The sequence below is a fragment of the Streptopelia decaocto genome (genome assembly GCF_964273445.1).
Source record: "Streptopelia decaocto genome assembly, chromosome: 17".
In the NCBI taxonomy this organism is placed as follows: domain Eukaryota; kingdom Metazoa; phylum Chordata; class Aves; order Columbiformes; family Columbidae; genus Streptopelia; species Streptopelia decaocto.
In genome coordinates, this window is record NC_138672.1 from 9,209,231 (window position 1) to 9,222,840 (window position 13,610).

Consider the following 13,610-nt stretch of genomic DNA (forward strand, 5'->3'; position numbering starts at 1 on the left):
ATGCATATGACGCATTCCTTGCAAATCATCTCCCTCTCTTCTCTGGTCTTTCTAATAATATGCTTGATCCCAACATTAGGCACATTCCTGAATATACAGTTGTGCTGTTTGTGGTTGTTCTGCAAGCTGGTAATAAGCTTTGCACCCTTGGCCATGCAGTGTGGTGAGATGCTCTGAGATCCTGATGGAAGCTTGGGCAGCCGGCCCAGGGCTTTGTCTTGGGTATCATTGCAAACATCAGTTATCCAGTGTGTATCTGTCCTTGAGGATCTGAATAATATCACTGTTTGGGGAAAATAATGGATCGAGTGGCAAAAGAATACAGCTGTGATATATTGTCCAGGCAAGGCTAAATGGAGCTGTTGTGCAGATATTTGCTTTGGGCGCTGGGGTTTGCTGAGTTGGGTGGTTCATCTTTCTGACAGCACTTTGCTCCAAGTACCAAGTCAAAATTCAGAATCGTTTCTTTTAAGCATTTAAAGTCAGATCTGGTTATTCCCCTTCTGGAGACACCATCTCTCCTGATGTGAGCAAGACCGGATTAGTAGGTTAATGAGACATATCCCTTGCATTACTTAGTCGATGTTCTAAAGACCTGAACATCTGGAGGTGAACCAGCCCTGACTTTGCTGCTGTGGGGAGTGCTGGGTATGAGCAAGTGCGCTCCAATAACTAGTCTAATGTCTCTAGTTTAATGGGATGTGGTCAAGGAGGCCTGTTAAGGAAAATGAGCTTTTTGCTTCATGTCATTAGTTCAAACACCCATGCAGATTTTATATCTGCTGTGAAGTATGTGTGTTTTGTTGGCCAGTTCGGCTGCACCCTTTTGTGCACTGGTGGCTGTGCGGGAATCCCACCGTGCTGCAATGCTGCTCTGCTATAACGTGTCCATACCAAGGCACAGCTGTGGTTTACCTGTATCCCAGCTACTGTGCATTCACATATTGTTGCTTTGCATGGTGTGTGTGGGTGTGTGTAATCCTTTGGGGAAGCTTAAAAATGACTTTTGGAATCAACTGACTTAAGAAAAAAAGAATGGAAATGCTTGCATCAGTGTGATGGCAACTTCTTGATTTAAAGCCTTTCTCTCAGATTGTGAATTTCCTGTCTAATGCTTAATCTTCAGGATGTGCTGGAATAATGGAGATTGAGTGAAGACATCCAGGAAATATAACTACTATAGCTAATAGTATAGTCTCCCTTCTGCCCTGGTGCGGGCAGCTGGTCAGCTGTTCCTCTCTGAGTTGGATTAGCGTCTCTGACCAGCAGTACAGTGTCCTAGCTTTAAAGCTGGTATTAACATTGTATTTGCAGATGTATAGAAAACATATTTCATCTTTTAAAATTGTGATGAATGGTTTGTGTGAGGCTGGCTAATAATGACTTGGATCTGAGCAAGTGACAGTCTTTATTGCCTGCTAATTCTTGTTTTCTCCTTTTCTCTTTACAGCTGAACCTGCAGACCTCTTGAAGGTATTAGATTTTCATAATTTACCCGATGGTATAACAAAAACAACAGGGTTTTGCACAAGCAGAAGGTCTTCGAAAGAAGCAGATGTTGCTTATAGAGTAACAAAAGATGCTCAGCTTAGTGCACCAACAAAGCAGCTGTATCCTGGTGAGTCCGCAGCTTTTTATTTGTTGTATGGAAATATCTGGTCCTTTTCTGGGATTCTGCAGGTACATGTAGGGCACTAATTCCTTCATTTTCCAGTTGTGCTTGCACGCTTCTTCTGCAGGGAGAGATTTTGCTGTTATAGGGAGCTGTAAACTTTGAACCATCAAATAACATTGCAGTAAGTTGTTCTCTTATCGCTGTATTTGCACCTGGTGGTGGGTTTCACCGCAGAAGATGTGGCCAATGCCTACATCTGTCCCTCCTATATTAGGAATTTTCTGCTGTCTCATTATCACACAGGCACATCCAGCTGGGAAGAGACTTGGAAGATGTGAGGGAAGGTTGCGCTTTATTCTGCGTTTGTGGAGTGCCAAGCACAGTGGGGTCTTATTCTGTGGCTGTGGTGTCTCTCATAACACAAATAATCACCATATAAGAATAATAGACTGACCCACAAGAACAGATGTCCCAAGAAAAGCTGTTTGAAGAAATCAGAGTTTCACTAGAGAAAGCCACTAAGATGCAGGAGTTCACAAAGCCCTTGAAGAGCATGTGGGCTGCTGACTGTTCCATTTGTCACTGAGGATGTGCTGGAGTGTTTTAATTTTTCTGGCCAAGGCACAATTGCTACTGCAGAGTAAAATGTACTTGTAAAAAGACTGGACACATTGCGGACCCAAACTACTCACTGCCTGAGAGCTTCAGCCTTGAACGCGTAGTCACTGTCAGAAGTGCTGGAGTGCAGGGATGCTGGGGTAGGCGTGGAAGGATTTTCTAGGTGTGATGAGAAAAGTGCCTTTGCCAAGGAAGGTTTAGCAGTGAGGCAGAAAGATGCTGCATGTAACTCAGCTGTGAGGCAGATGATGACTTAAAGCAGACAAACACATTCTCCTTTGGCATTTGTGAGAGCCTTACTGATACAAAATGCATTAGCTAAATCAGAGGTAATATAACATACTGCTACCAATGCTTTTTAATTAACACGTTGTATTTATCAGACCTAGCCTGTTAATGGCCTGAGTGAGGACTCCGAGGCTGGACTGCTGATGCGCTCACATCCGCCAGCCCTGTATTTCTTTCATTGCATATGTTGTCACTGAGGTCGTTTTCAGACTTCATTATTATCCTCTCTGACAATAAACAGGTGAATTATCTGTAATCTGTGGTGAGCAGGAGCATGCTCTGTGTCTCGCGTATGAACTGAGAGGTGGCCACCGAGTCCATCTGTCTGTCCCACGGCAAGATCAGCTCGACCTCACCAGTGTGTGTTTAACTGCTTTCACATACTCTCTTCTCATGGATCTGAAATGACTCAAAGCTTCGGACCAATTGGTATCTTCAAACTCAGAAGTGCTTGAAGAAAATGGTTCCAGTTTGGAATATACAACTGTAGTGGATTTGAGAGCTTTCCAGTAGTTGCTGTAGCCACTCAGAAATCTTGTGTTATGGAAACAGCGAACAGTGGTGACCCCAAGATAAAAAACCAAGGATGGAGTATTCTGGCTAATTAACATATCAAGGAGCCTGGATGACACCACTTAAAACAGAGGTTAACACAACAAGACAGCATGTGGAACTGCATTGTGGTCACTGGAGAGAACTCTGCGTCGTAGGAGTGCCTTACTAATGTGTCTTCATTAAGTTCTTGGTTTGCGTTTACTGTCTGCCTTGGATTAGAAGATCTGGATGGTGTTTCCTTGGTATCATCAAGCAACTTTTAAATAATTTAATCATTTAGACAACCATGGGGTGGTTGAAAAAGCTCTGGCCCTTTCCAGAGACTTCCAAAGTCATGGTGTCTTGTCTGCTGCTTGCCAAGGAAATAGGACGGGAAGAGCGAAGAACCCCCGGTGTTTTCCATCAGATCAACAGAGGTTTTCTCAGTACATCTGCATAACTAGATGTGACTTCAGCTCATGCCACCAAATGAATGAGAGGGGAGATAAAGAAAACAAAGTAATTGCAGTGCAATGTACCAGGAGAAATGCAGTTTTAGTGATTTCATGATAACAGGCGGGTGGGTAGTAACGTAACTTCCCTCTCTGCTATAGAGCACCAAAGGCAGATGTACGCTGTACATAATACTTTGTGTTAATTAGAAGTTGGTGCTTTTCTAAGATGCTAATTTTATGGGCTTTGCATTCTGCTTCCACAGCCAGCAAAGCAATAGATATTTTTATATATAAGCTTGTCTGTTTTTTCAAGCCCACAGGAGTGAGGATCTGCTGAGATGCTCTTTGTCTTTGCCCCCCAAGTTCTGCTTCCCAGCGAAGCTGTGCTCTTCCAGCAGAGATGAGAAAGGCAAAGTGTTCAGTGGCAGCCAGCAAAATGTCATTTGCATTCTTCTAGCAAAATCTGCATTCTCCACACTGCTTGTGGGTGTCTGCATATGTATTTAAGAGCCCAGAAATCTCTATTATAGCTTGAACAGTCGTGTCTGAGGAAAACAAGCCATTCCAAAACTGAGAGTCTTCTCAGGTGAAGAAAAAGGGCAGAAGTTGGTGACGCTGTTGAGAAGCTGTTTTCCTTTGGAAAGCGGCTCTGGAAGTGACACCACCTCCACAACAGATCTGCTTTGTGTTTGTGTCAGGACCTGGATCAGCTCATTGTCTTTGCAGGATTTTTTTTTTTGCTATTAAGCAGCTGAAGCTTTCCTGTCCTTCCCAGACCAGCAGCAGGGCTCTTTATTTTAGGCTGTGTTGGGTTATACCTGCAGGAACTGGATTAGGAAGAGGTCCCTGCTGTCCCTGTTTTGAAGACCATGAACCTTTAATCCCTCGTCACGATGTTCAGGAGGGAAGAAGCTCAGCCTGACTCCACTGGTTCGCATATTGGGCTGTACCATGGATGGAATCTGCTCAAGTGAATATAATGGCATCAGTGTGTGGGGTGGAGGGATCTTTGCCACCCCGGACCTCCTTGGCTCTTTCCATGGCTCCATCTGCAGAATTGGGGTTTTAACCCTTCGCTGCCTTGCAGGAGGTTGCATGCAGTGAATCTGAAAGGACTTGGCTATAGGGTAAAAGGGCGATGCTGAGCCAAATTCAGCACCGGTGCAGTGCTGTGAAGAGGTGAATGTGCAACATCTCTCAGCATGAGCTTGTTTGAAGAAGTGAACAGATATAAAGGCTTAATCCCAAACCTGCTGTCGGGGGTTGTCTCCATCATCTTTAAGGGGATTTGGGTCAATTTCTGTGTGCTTCATATCTTTATTACGATGTGTGCATTAGTATTGCTGTCTGTGGATGCATTTTCATACATCACTCAATAGCCTGGCTCATTTCTTGCTATGACAGTGAAAGCATTGTTATTTTGCCAGGACAGCAGAGCAGTAACAGAGTAATGTCAGCTATAATTTCTCCATTATGGTTATTTGGGTTGGGAAACTCGCATCACCATGGAGACATTTTAATAATAATGAAAAAAAAATTTAAAACAACTTTTTAATGAGTTGGCAGCTTGTCCAAGTTGAAAGGTACTGTATTGTGGGTTCATAATGAAATTTTGGACATGAACTATTTTACATAAAAGGCCCAAAACTGTAGCCTGTAATTGGAACCAGGAAGGCGTATGGTCTTGATTCAGTGCTACAGGAGGATTTGTATACAGCAGGAGAGAGATAAAGCTCAGTGCATCCTATGGAAGGCACAATAATCAGATGCCTGCGTTTGCCAAATATGCGTCTGTGTCCTAGAGGGAAATCAGGCTGTAATCATGGCATTTAATTACAGACTGAGAGTCCTCTATTCAGAATACCGCTTTACGCTTCTTTCCAAATGTTATTTAACTAAGGTGAGGGATATTAACTGGGCGCAAACAGTGCGTGTCTCTGTAGGTGTCCTCAGATGTCCCCCCGGGTGTCCTCTCTTTGCAGCACAGCTCGTTTCTGAGGCAGCACAGCCTGCTCCTGTGCTGGGCAGCGAGATGCATTTGAAACCCTGGTTTGTTAAGAGAAGTTAAAGCAACTCCCAGGCAGAAAAGAGGACAAGCTCATGGCCTCTCTGCTTTTGAACTTGCAAGCTTTGCTGTGGTTGGAACAACTCCCCGCTCCCATGTTCTCTGTCCCCTCCCTGGGTCAAAATCCCTGGGATACCATCTAAGAAAAGCCTGAAGGGGTGAAGAAAATTTATTTGAAACTTACGGGTGCTGAGCTTGACTTTTTTTATGTGGTTTTATTTGGCTACGGATCTGCAGTTTAAAAACGCTCCATTGTGCTGCTCCGTCCCCTGCGTGCCACCGGCTGCCACACACGGCGCTGGTCCCCGGGCAGTGCCCGTGGCCGGGCTGCCCCGCTCTGCCCCGTGGGAGATTTCCCAAGCAGATACCCAGCGGTACAATGCAATCCTTGTTTTTGAAAGCCTGGACCTTAAAGGAAAGATACCCTACAAGTCTCACGCTGCTGAAATGCAGCGTTGGAGGAGGTGGTGCCCTGTGGGTACCCTCTGTTTTGATGATAATTTGATCAAGAAAGCTCCTTTACTGAGGTTTCTGGTGGTTTTAAGATGTTCCAAGGTTTTTTTTGGTTTAATATTCCCAGTCTGAATGGCAGAGAAAACCCAAACGGAGGAGTTGTATCCCGCATGTCCCGCACAGACTGTTACTCGATGCCCATTATTGGTTTGAAATGCATTTTGTTGGTGTTGCAGGGGATTGACACTTCCCTTGTGCAGAGCGTTGTCTCTGTACTGACGATACCTGCTCTGTACTTCAATCCTACAAAACTTGCAGAAATACAGATAGGAATCACTTGAGATCAGGCAGGGTTGCTTTCCTGAATAGAGGAAAAGTTAGGAAACTTGTTTGATGCTCCTTAATGTGCAGACAAATGAGCATATCCTACTGATTGCCAGGTTTATTTCTGTTTTCTGATTTGTTTTGTTTCGTGTGCATCAACCCTGAAAGCCAAAGCCACAGAATGCTCTGTTCTCATCCGGAACAGACAAAACCTGATGCAACTTCCCTACTCCCTTAAATAAAACCCTTCAATATTGTGTTTGCCTAACTGGCATGGGATGCTTAATTTCCTCTGTCCTTCTGACATCTTAAGTTAATTTGGGAGCCTTATGATATATGAAAGCTTTTTTTGCCTTGTCTCCTAAAAAGCTCTGGAGATACTGAGGAAGCGTTAGATGCAAATAATACAGGTTTAAACCAACAGCTTTCTTCAAAACTCTGTTTCCCCAGCACAATGGTCTCATCCCAAACCAGGAGACCCCCCACCATCCTTTGCTTGCAAGTTCAAATGTGAGGTGGCTTTTGGCTCTGTGACAGATTGCGATGAGGGCTGGAATAAAGGCTTTCTGATCATAAATAAGTGATCCTCAGAGGTGCTTGGGTTTTTAATGGGCCAGGTTAGACACTGGTCTATACTGGCTTTGCTGGTGGGATCTACTTTGGGTTGCAGGCCACCCCAATGCCACATCCCAATAGCTTTTGGAGCAAAGCTGGATATTCATCTGGCATCTAATGTGCTGCCCTATATAAATTTTTAGGGTTGCTGATGTGCACACATCTGGCGAGATAAATGAATGTTCTTCCCATGGGTCATTAGACAAGACTGTTTCTGCAGGGATTAATTTTCAGGGAAACCTGACTAACCTCTTTGCTTTTCTGCTCCAGCTTCCCCATTCCCAGAGGACTTCTCCATTCTAACCACTGTAAAAGCGAAGAAAGGAGGTCAGTCCTTCTTGATCTCAATTTACAATGAGCAAGGGATCCAGCAAATTGGTGTGGAGATGGGTAGATCTCCTGTATTCCTGTATGAAGACCATACAGGAAAGCCAGGCCCAGAAGACTATCCTCTCTTTAGAGGCATTAACCTTGCAGATGGCAAGTAAGTGAAACTTTGTGCACAAAGGAAAAAAAAGTACATTGTTTATATCAATACCAGCATGTTGAACGTGTTGTGAATAGGGGGTCATGTATTTATAAATGTGTACACACACCTTTGACTACTGCTAAGTGTCCAATTCTTGAACTTTACCCTTTGAATAAATACTTCATATAGAAAAAATGTGAATCACATACTACTCTGCAAATTGTCTGACACTTACAGGGAAAAGAACACTGATTTTTGCTGGAAAGGGTCTTATACCAGTTTGTCTTGCAAAACCCACACTGGGTCTTTTGCAGGACATAAGGAGGGTGGAAAAAGGGCATAGTTATAGGGAATTATTATTGTGGCTTTTTCTCTGCCTCTTGTTGAAGCCCCAACTGGCACTCTGCCTGGTTTGAAGGGGTGAGAAGTGAATGGCGTCACCTGTTAATACAGCCATTTCCATTTGAAATGACATCTGTAGGGTCTGCCCAAGGCTGATTTTCATGTGTTTGCAGATAATGGCTGGCATGAAGGCTTGCAGAGCATCAGTTATTAAAGCTTCTTCATTATACAAACGTTAGCTTGTTCCTGAAAGCCCAAGGCTCTGTTTAACACATCTGTGAACTGTGTTCTTCTAGGTGGCACAGAATAGCTATCAGTGTGCAGAAAAAAAATGTCACCTTGATATTGGACTGTAAAAAGAAGATAACCAAGTTCTTGGACCGAAGTGACCATCCCATCATTGACGTCAATGGCATCATTGTATTTGGAACAAGGATATTGGATGAAGAAGTCTTTGAGGTAAGTCATGACAACGAACAGACCTGGAGACATTCCACAGAGATGAGGAGCTGGGTTCTGGTTGGCGAGGTGTTTACAGCTCATTTTTGAAACTTGCTTTGGATTTTTGCATAATAGAACACTGTTGTATGTAATTTTTTGTGAAGTTTGTCTTGATTAGGTAAATACTTCCTATAGTGATGCTGAAAGCAGTGGGCCAGATGACCTGTTGGACCGAGCTCCTCCGGTACTCTGGTTTCATGCCCTTGCTGGCGTTCTCGCCGAGCCCCTGCACTGGGGTTCTGCAGGTCTGTAGCTCTTGTGTTCTCAGCGTGTTTAGCATGGGAAGGGCTCACAGGGCTTTCCTTCATCCCTCGGTTATGATTTAGATAAAGTTGCAGGGGCAGTAAATGAAGGCTGAGGAAAGCAGCTCCCTGGCAAGTCAGTTCACTCTGGGGCTGTCAGAATTTGCTCTTTTCCCACGTGGTGGCCATTGAGCCTTGGTTTCTTGCCCTGTGACATGAGAGGACTCTGCTCGACAACTTGTTTGGCAGCTCCGTCACCTCCCACACAGCGGCTGCTTTCAAAAAGCAAACCGAAATTGTGATGGGTGGAATGTTCCCATGAGCTCCTCTGATTCAGGCAAAGAGACAGAGGATTATTTATAGAAAAGGTACATATGGTAAAAGTTCTTTCCATAGTTCAGCAGCTTTAATATATGCGTTTCCCTAGCAATTTCAACTTCTATGGTCTGTTGCACTTCTGAGGCTTTCACGTGTATGAGAATCTTGTCCCTGATCTTTCTTGCAAGCTAGAATTGCTTCCCTGACATCAGCACCAGTGTAAAGTAACACCTATTGATCTCTTATCTCCTTATTCATATTGCATTTCTGTGGAGGAGTTGCATCTCACGGGCCTCCCCAACCCAGCAAAGGGATGGGGAACATCTATCAGTGGATAAATTAGAGCCATAGCGAAGCCAACTCTTGTCTGCGTTTTGCTGTGGCTCGGAAGGAAAGTTCCAGTCTGTTTAACATTACCAACATCTGGGAGCTGGTCTGCTGTAAACAGAGCAAGAATGCATGGACTGAACGCTGCTGCCAAAATCCCACTTACGGAGTTAGAGCTGAATCTCTAAATTGTGTTAAAGCAATAGACGTTCCCTGGGAGGTTTAACAATTAAAATGGAAAGTAAAAGCTGGGTTTAATGGGCACTGGAGTGTCTTTCACAAGTGTTGGACATTCTGCCAGAAATTTCAGCGGTTGTACTGGATGCTGTGTTTTAAGTGGAGTTATTAAAGCAGTGAGCTTTCCTGGGGAGCTGCTGGAGCCCGGGGATCTAGTAGATCTAAGGACGGGGAGTAAACCAGAGCAAGTGTTCCACTCCGCTGGAGCTTGTTGCCTGTTCTGGGCACAAGATGCAGCTACAAGATCATTGCGGGCACTTGCTGAGAACTGGATCGTTAGCAAGTATTTTTCCCCCCTCTGCCTTGTAGCGTATGTACTGATTTTATATAGCATATATATATTAAAAAGATCCCTTTCTAGTTCTGGTATTTCTTTGTCATCCTCATCAAAGAAAGAAGGTTTTCAGGGTATTCATGCATGTGCTTATCAAGATATCAACAGCTTTAAATGGAATGTAATTCATAGGTTTTATGAAGGCAGTGGACTAAAACTTACTTTACTTCATATCTCAGCAACTTTATTGCGTTTGGTCCCTCCTTTCCTCTTTCTGCAAGTCTAAGCAGAAACTCTATAGGGAAAATTGTGGCTCAGAACAGTGGGGAAATGGGTGCAAGCTGTTAAAAGTTTTGCATTCTTGGAAAGCTGATAATTTCTGGACTGAAAGCAGAATGATGAGATGAAACTGCTGCCGTCCTGTGGGCAAGTGCTCTGCAAACCTCGGCTGGCAAGCTGTCCCCCAGTGTCTTCTGCACCCGTGGGGTTGCCCGGCTCTTGCGTGTTTATCGCTTTTGCTGGAAATTAGAATAATTCAGCTGAGAGCGGGATGGATGGCTTAGGCTGTGGATCGTCAGGAATCTATATCCTCCTTGTTAGGACTGAAATCAAATAGAACCCTGAACGCTTTTGTTTTGAAAGTTGTAATTATTTAAGCTCCAGGTGTGGTTGTGGTCACCATTGAAGCGGCTTTGCCGTGTGTCAGTCGAGGGCTCAGATGGGAGTTTGCTCCTGTGCTGCTGCAGAAAAAGCCAGGCAGGAAAAGTTAGAGGAATTTCAAAATATTTCGCTCTAGCACAACATTCTTCCAGTGGAAAAAAACGACTTCCTCTCATTAAAATTCAATTAGTTGGGAGGCTGTGTGGATCTCTGTGCGGCCGGGGGAAGGCCGGGTGGGTTTGACAAGGGGCCAAGCCTGCAGCCCAGGTTGTACAAGTTAAGTTTTGTGCTGAGCTGTTGTTCGAAACAGAAGTTTACAAATGTCAGGACAGGCTCTCGCGCCGGGGCTGGGAAGTGGCGGCTGGTTTCAAGCTGTGACAGAGGATGCTGTTGTGAGGCAGCAAAGGGCCTTTTTGTGGAAAGAGGAGGGGAAGAGAGAAGAAATAGCCTGTGGTGAAGGACAAACCCTTTCTCTCTGCTCTCAGGCTGTAGAAAGCAGTGTCCCTGTGGCTACAGCAGCACTGGAAGGAAGTCAGAAGACATGTGAACGCATCTCATTTTTAGAGGGATTAACTGCTTCTTTTGATGTGCTTTTTTAAAACATGTGTTAGAAACCTAGCACAGTCTAATGGTTATGTGTAGGAACAGAGAGAGGATGAGGTTTGGGAAAGTCCCTTTCCCAAAAAGCAAAGCATCTCCTGGCCTGTCAGCCTCGGACTGATCCCTGCTAGCCTGTGCCCATGTAAGAACTGAGAATAAGTTGAGCATTGTCAGGCTAAAGCTTTGCCCACTTAAAGGGTTTACTTGCCTGTTCTATGTTGGCTGCTGCATGTTGTACCCATCAACCATGGCTGTGGGCTTTCACCTGAGGTTGTCCTTGGAGGATGCTCATGCCAAGGGATCCCTGCTCCGTACAAAACTTGTTGCTGGGATCAGGGTACAACATCAGTCTGGGCAATCAGGCTCAAATACAGCTTTCTCCCACCCCCAACCAAAACCTGGCAAGGCTTTTAGCAGCTCACTTAATCCATTTGACCACCACATCCCAGGACCCTGTGGATGGCATCTCCTCATGGGTTGGCTTTTCCAAAATGCTGTTTGCTGTGTTGGTCTGGTGGGAAAGCAGCTCAGCTGGCTCTGGGCTGAAGTCATTCTGGTTTAGCAGATGTGGGTTGAAACAGAGTTCAGGTCCCTGCTCAGTGGGGTCGCTGGTGCTGTGCTTAAGTCCCAGGAGCGGCTGAGTTACAGCAGCGAACTGAGAAATCCCATAACCCACACCTGGAGGAGCTTTATGTGTGGAAAGTGCTGCACAGTGTCTATGGCAGGTAAACGTTAGTCTCTGGGCTGGATTAGGTGAACTTAACCCCTTTGCAGTGGTGTTTTGAAGCATCTCATGTATTCCCACAGAAGTTTGGTTTCTACGGTAACATGTACTCCAGCCCTGTTTTACTGCTCAGTGTTAATCTGTAGACCTGCACTTCTCAGCGATGGGCTGAGGAACAGAATGAAACTTGTCCAGGCCTTGCCAAAGTCCCCGATAGGTGATATCTTCCATATTTCTGCTGAAAATTCAGTTTTGTCTTCTGATCTGTCAGGAAGAGACTATTGTGTGAGGCCAATGTGCCTATAAATTACCGCCCAGCACCTGGCTGGCAGAGCTAGCATTGCCATTGTTAAAATTGTGATGTGGACATGGGTAAAAAAAGAGTAGGTTTTGGTAAAACTGCTGAGGGTACCCCAGGAAAAAGTGAGTACGTTTGATCTAAATTATTTTTTGGTTCATCTGTTGAAAATTTTGCAGCATCATCCCACAAGGTGTTTTGACTCTCTAGAAATAATGTTTGAGTAGCGTCTGCTTTTGGTGTAGATAAAATTAGTTTTCTCATAAGCGGAAAAGCTTAGTGCATGTGTATATTGCTTTTTAGGGTTTATGTCTTTGTTGGCTCCTCTGGAGACAAGAGGAGCTTATTTTGTCGAGCTGAGTACTATAACTGTGTCTCATTGCTCTCGCTGGTACTGTAAAACCTCCGATCCTGCCAAACACGGGGCAAAGCAAGAGGGTCTTGGACACCTGCGGCCACCGATCTGCCAAGGCAGTGAAACCGTGAGGGGCTGATAAAGTATTTGCTATTAGCTTACGCCAAAGCTTGTCGTGGGATGAGCTACAGCCCATTGCTGAGCTTTGGATGGTGCTGAAAGGGTGGTGCTTTTTATTCTCCTTTCTCCTTTGTGTGTTTTTTCTTTATTTGAAGACCACTAGTGAAATCAAGACATCAGAAGCGGAGGGAAAGCAGTTTGGGGTGAGCCAGGGAGCCTGGGCAAGATGCCAGAGCTGCTCTTAGGGCTGTTGAACGTTTCAAGGTGCAACAGGACAAAGCAGAATAGACGCTTCGATGCTCTTTGAGATGTTGGGGCTGTTCAGGTGCTGCGTTGCTCTTGGGCTGAAGTGCCAACTCTCTTTTCATCTTTGGCCTGTTTACGCTTAAACACAATTATCACTGCAGTTGATAATCCTGGATTTCATTTCACTGTCATCAGAATTTTCTCCCTCCCTTCCCAAGCTCTTGGCTGTAGTGTTTCCTGCTCTGGAAAGTGCTCTTGGTTTAAGTTTCTGTGCATTATTTTTCTCATGTTTCTCTGAGGTTATAAGATTGGATCAATAGTTTTTGCTATAGTGAAAGGTATACAAGTGAAAATAGGGCTCTTGCACATGTAGGCACATCTTAACGGTATTTTTTGGTGTTTGAGGATGGAGAGGTTTAGGGCTCCACTTCTGCAGGCAGATCTGCTGTTAATAAGTCAAATATCTACTATTGCAGGAGGATATCTGTGCCGCTAGTACAATGAGCTATGCGGAAAGCTGAATTGGTGGCAACTGCAGTATTTGCAGACTTTCTTCAGCTCGTGGGTACAAATGTACCATGGGATCCTCAGCACCGATTCAGTGTCTGATTCACATCTAGACCCAAATGTGCCCTCAGTGCATCGGTCTTTGCTGTTCGCAGGAGGCTCTTGCACAAATTTAAACTGAGTGGTGACAAGGTACAGAGCTCAGGGAATGCTTGCTTATTTATTTACAGGAGAAGCAACAAGGTCCCCAATATCCTCAAACTAGAAGCTTCTTAATGACTCCACTGAGGCTTCTGATGCTCGTGGCATTGAACCCATCACGTTCTGGCTTAGTCCAGAGGGTCTGGAAGGAACTGGGCAGAGCTCATGTTTAACTTTTTGTTAACCTTCAAAAAGCATTTTTCTAATTAATTAGGTTTTTTA

General features: G+C 44.7%; 1 protein-coding gene across 1 annotated transcript in view; it reads left to right on the forward strand.

Moving 5' to 3' along the window:
• COL5A1 (collagen type V alpha 1 chain) overlaps positions 1-13,610 on the forward strand; it is a 139,164-nt gene that overhangs the window by 27,717 nt on the left and 97,837 nt on the right. The window contains exons 2-4 of the mRNA XM_082067778.1: positions 1,451-1,618; positions 7,238-7,451; positions 8,075-8,237. Coding sequence (XP_081923904.1) covers positions 1,451-1,618; positions 7,238-7,451; positions 8,075-8,237 — 545 coding nt within the window. The remainder of the gene's footprint in view (positions 1-1,450; positions 1,619-7,237; positions 7,452-8,074; positions 8,238-13,610) is intronic.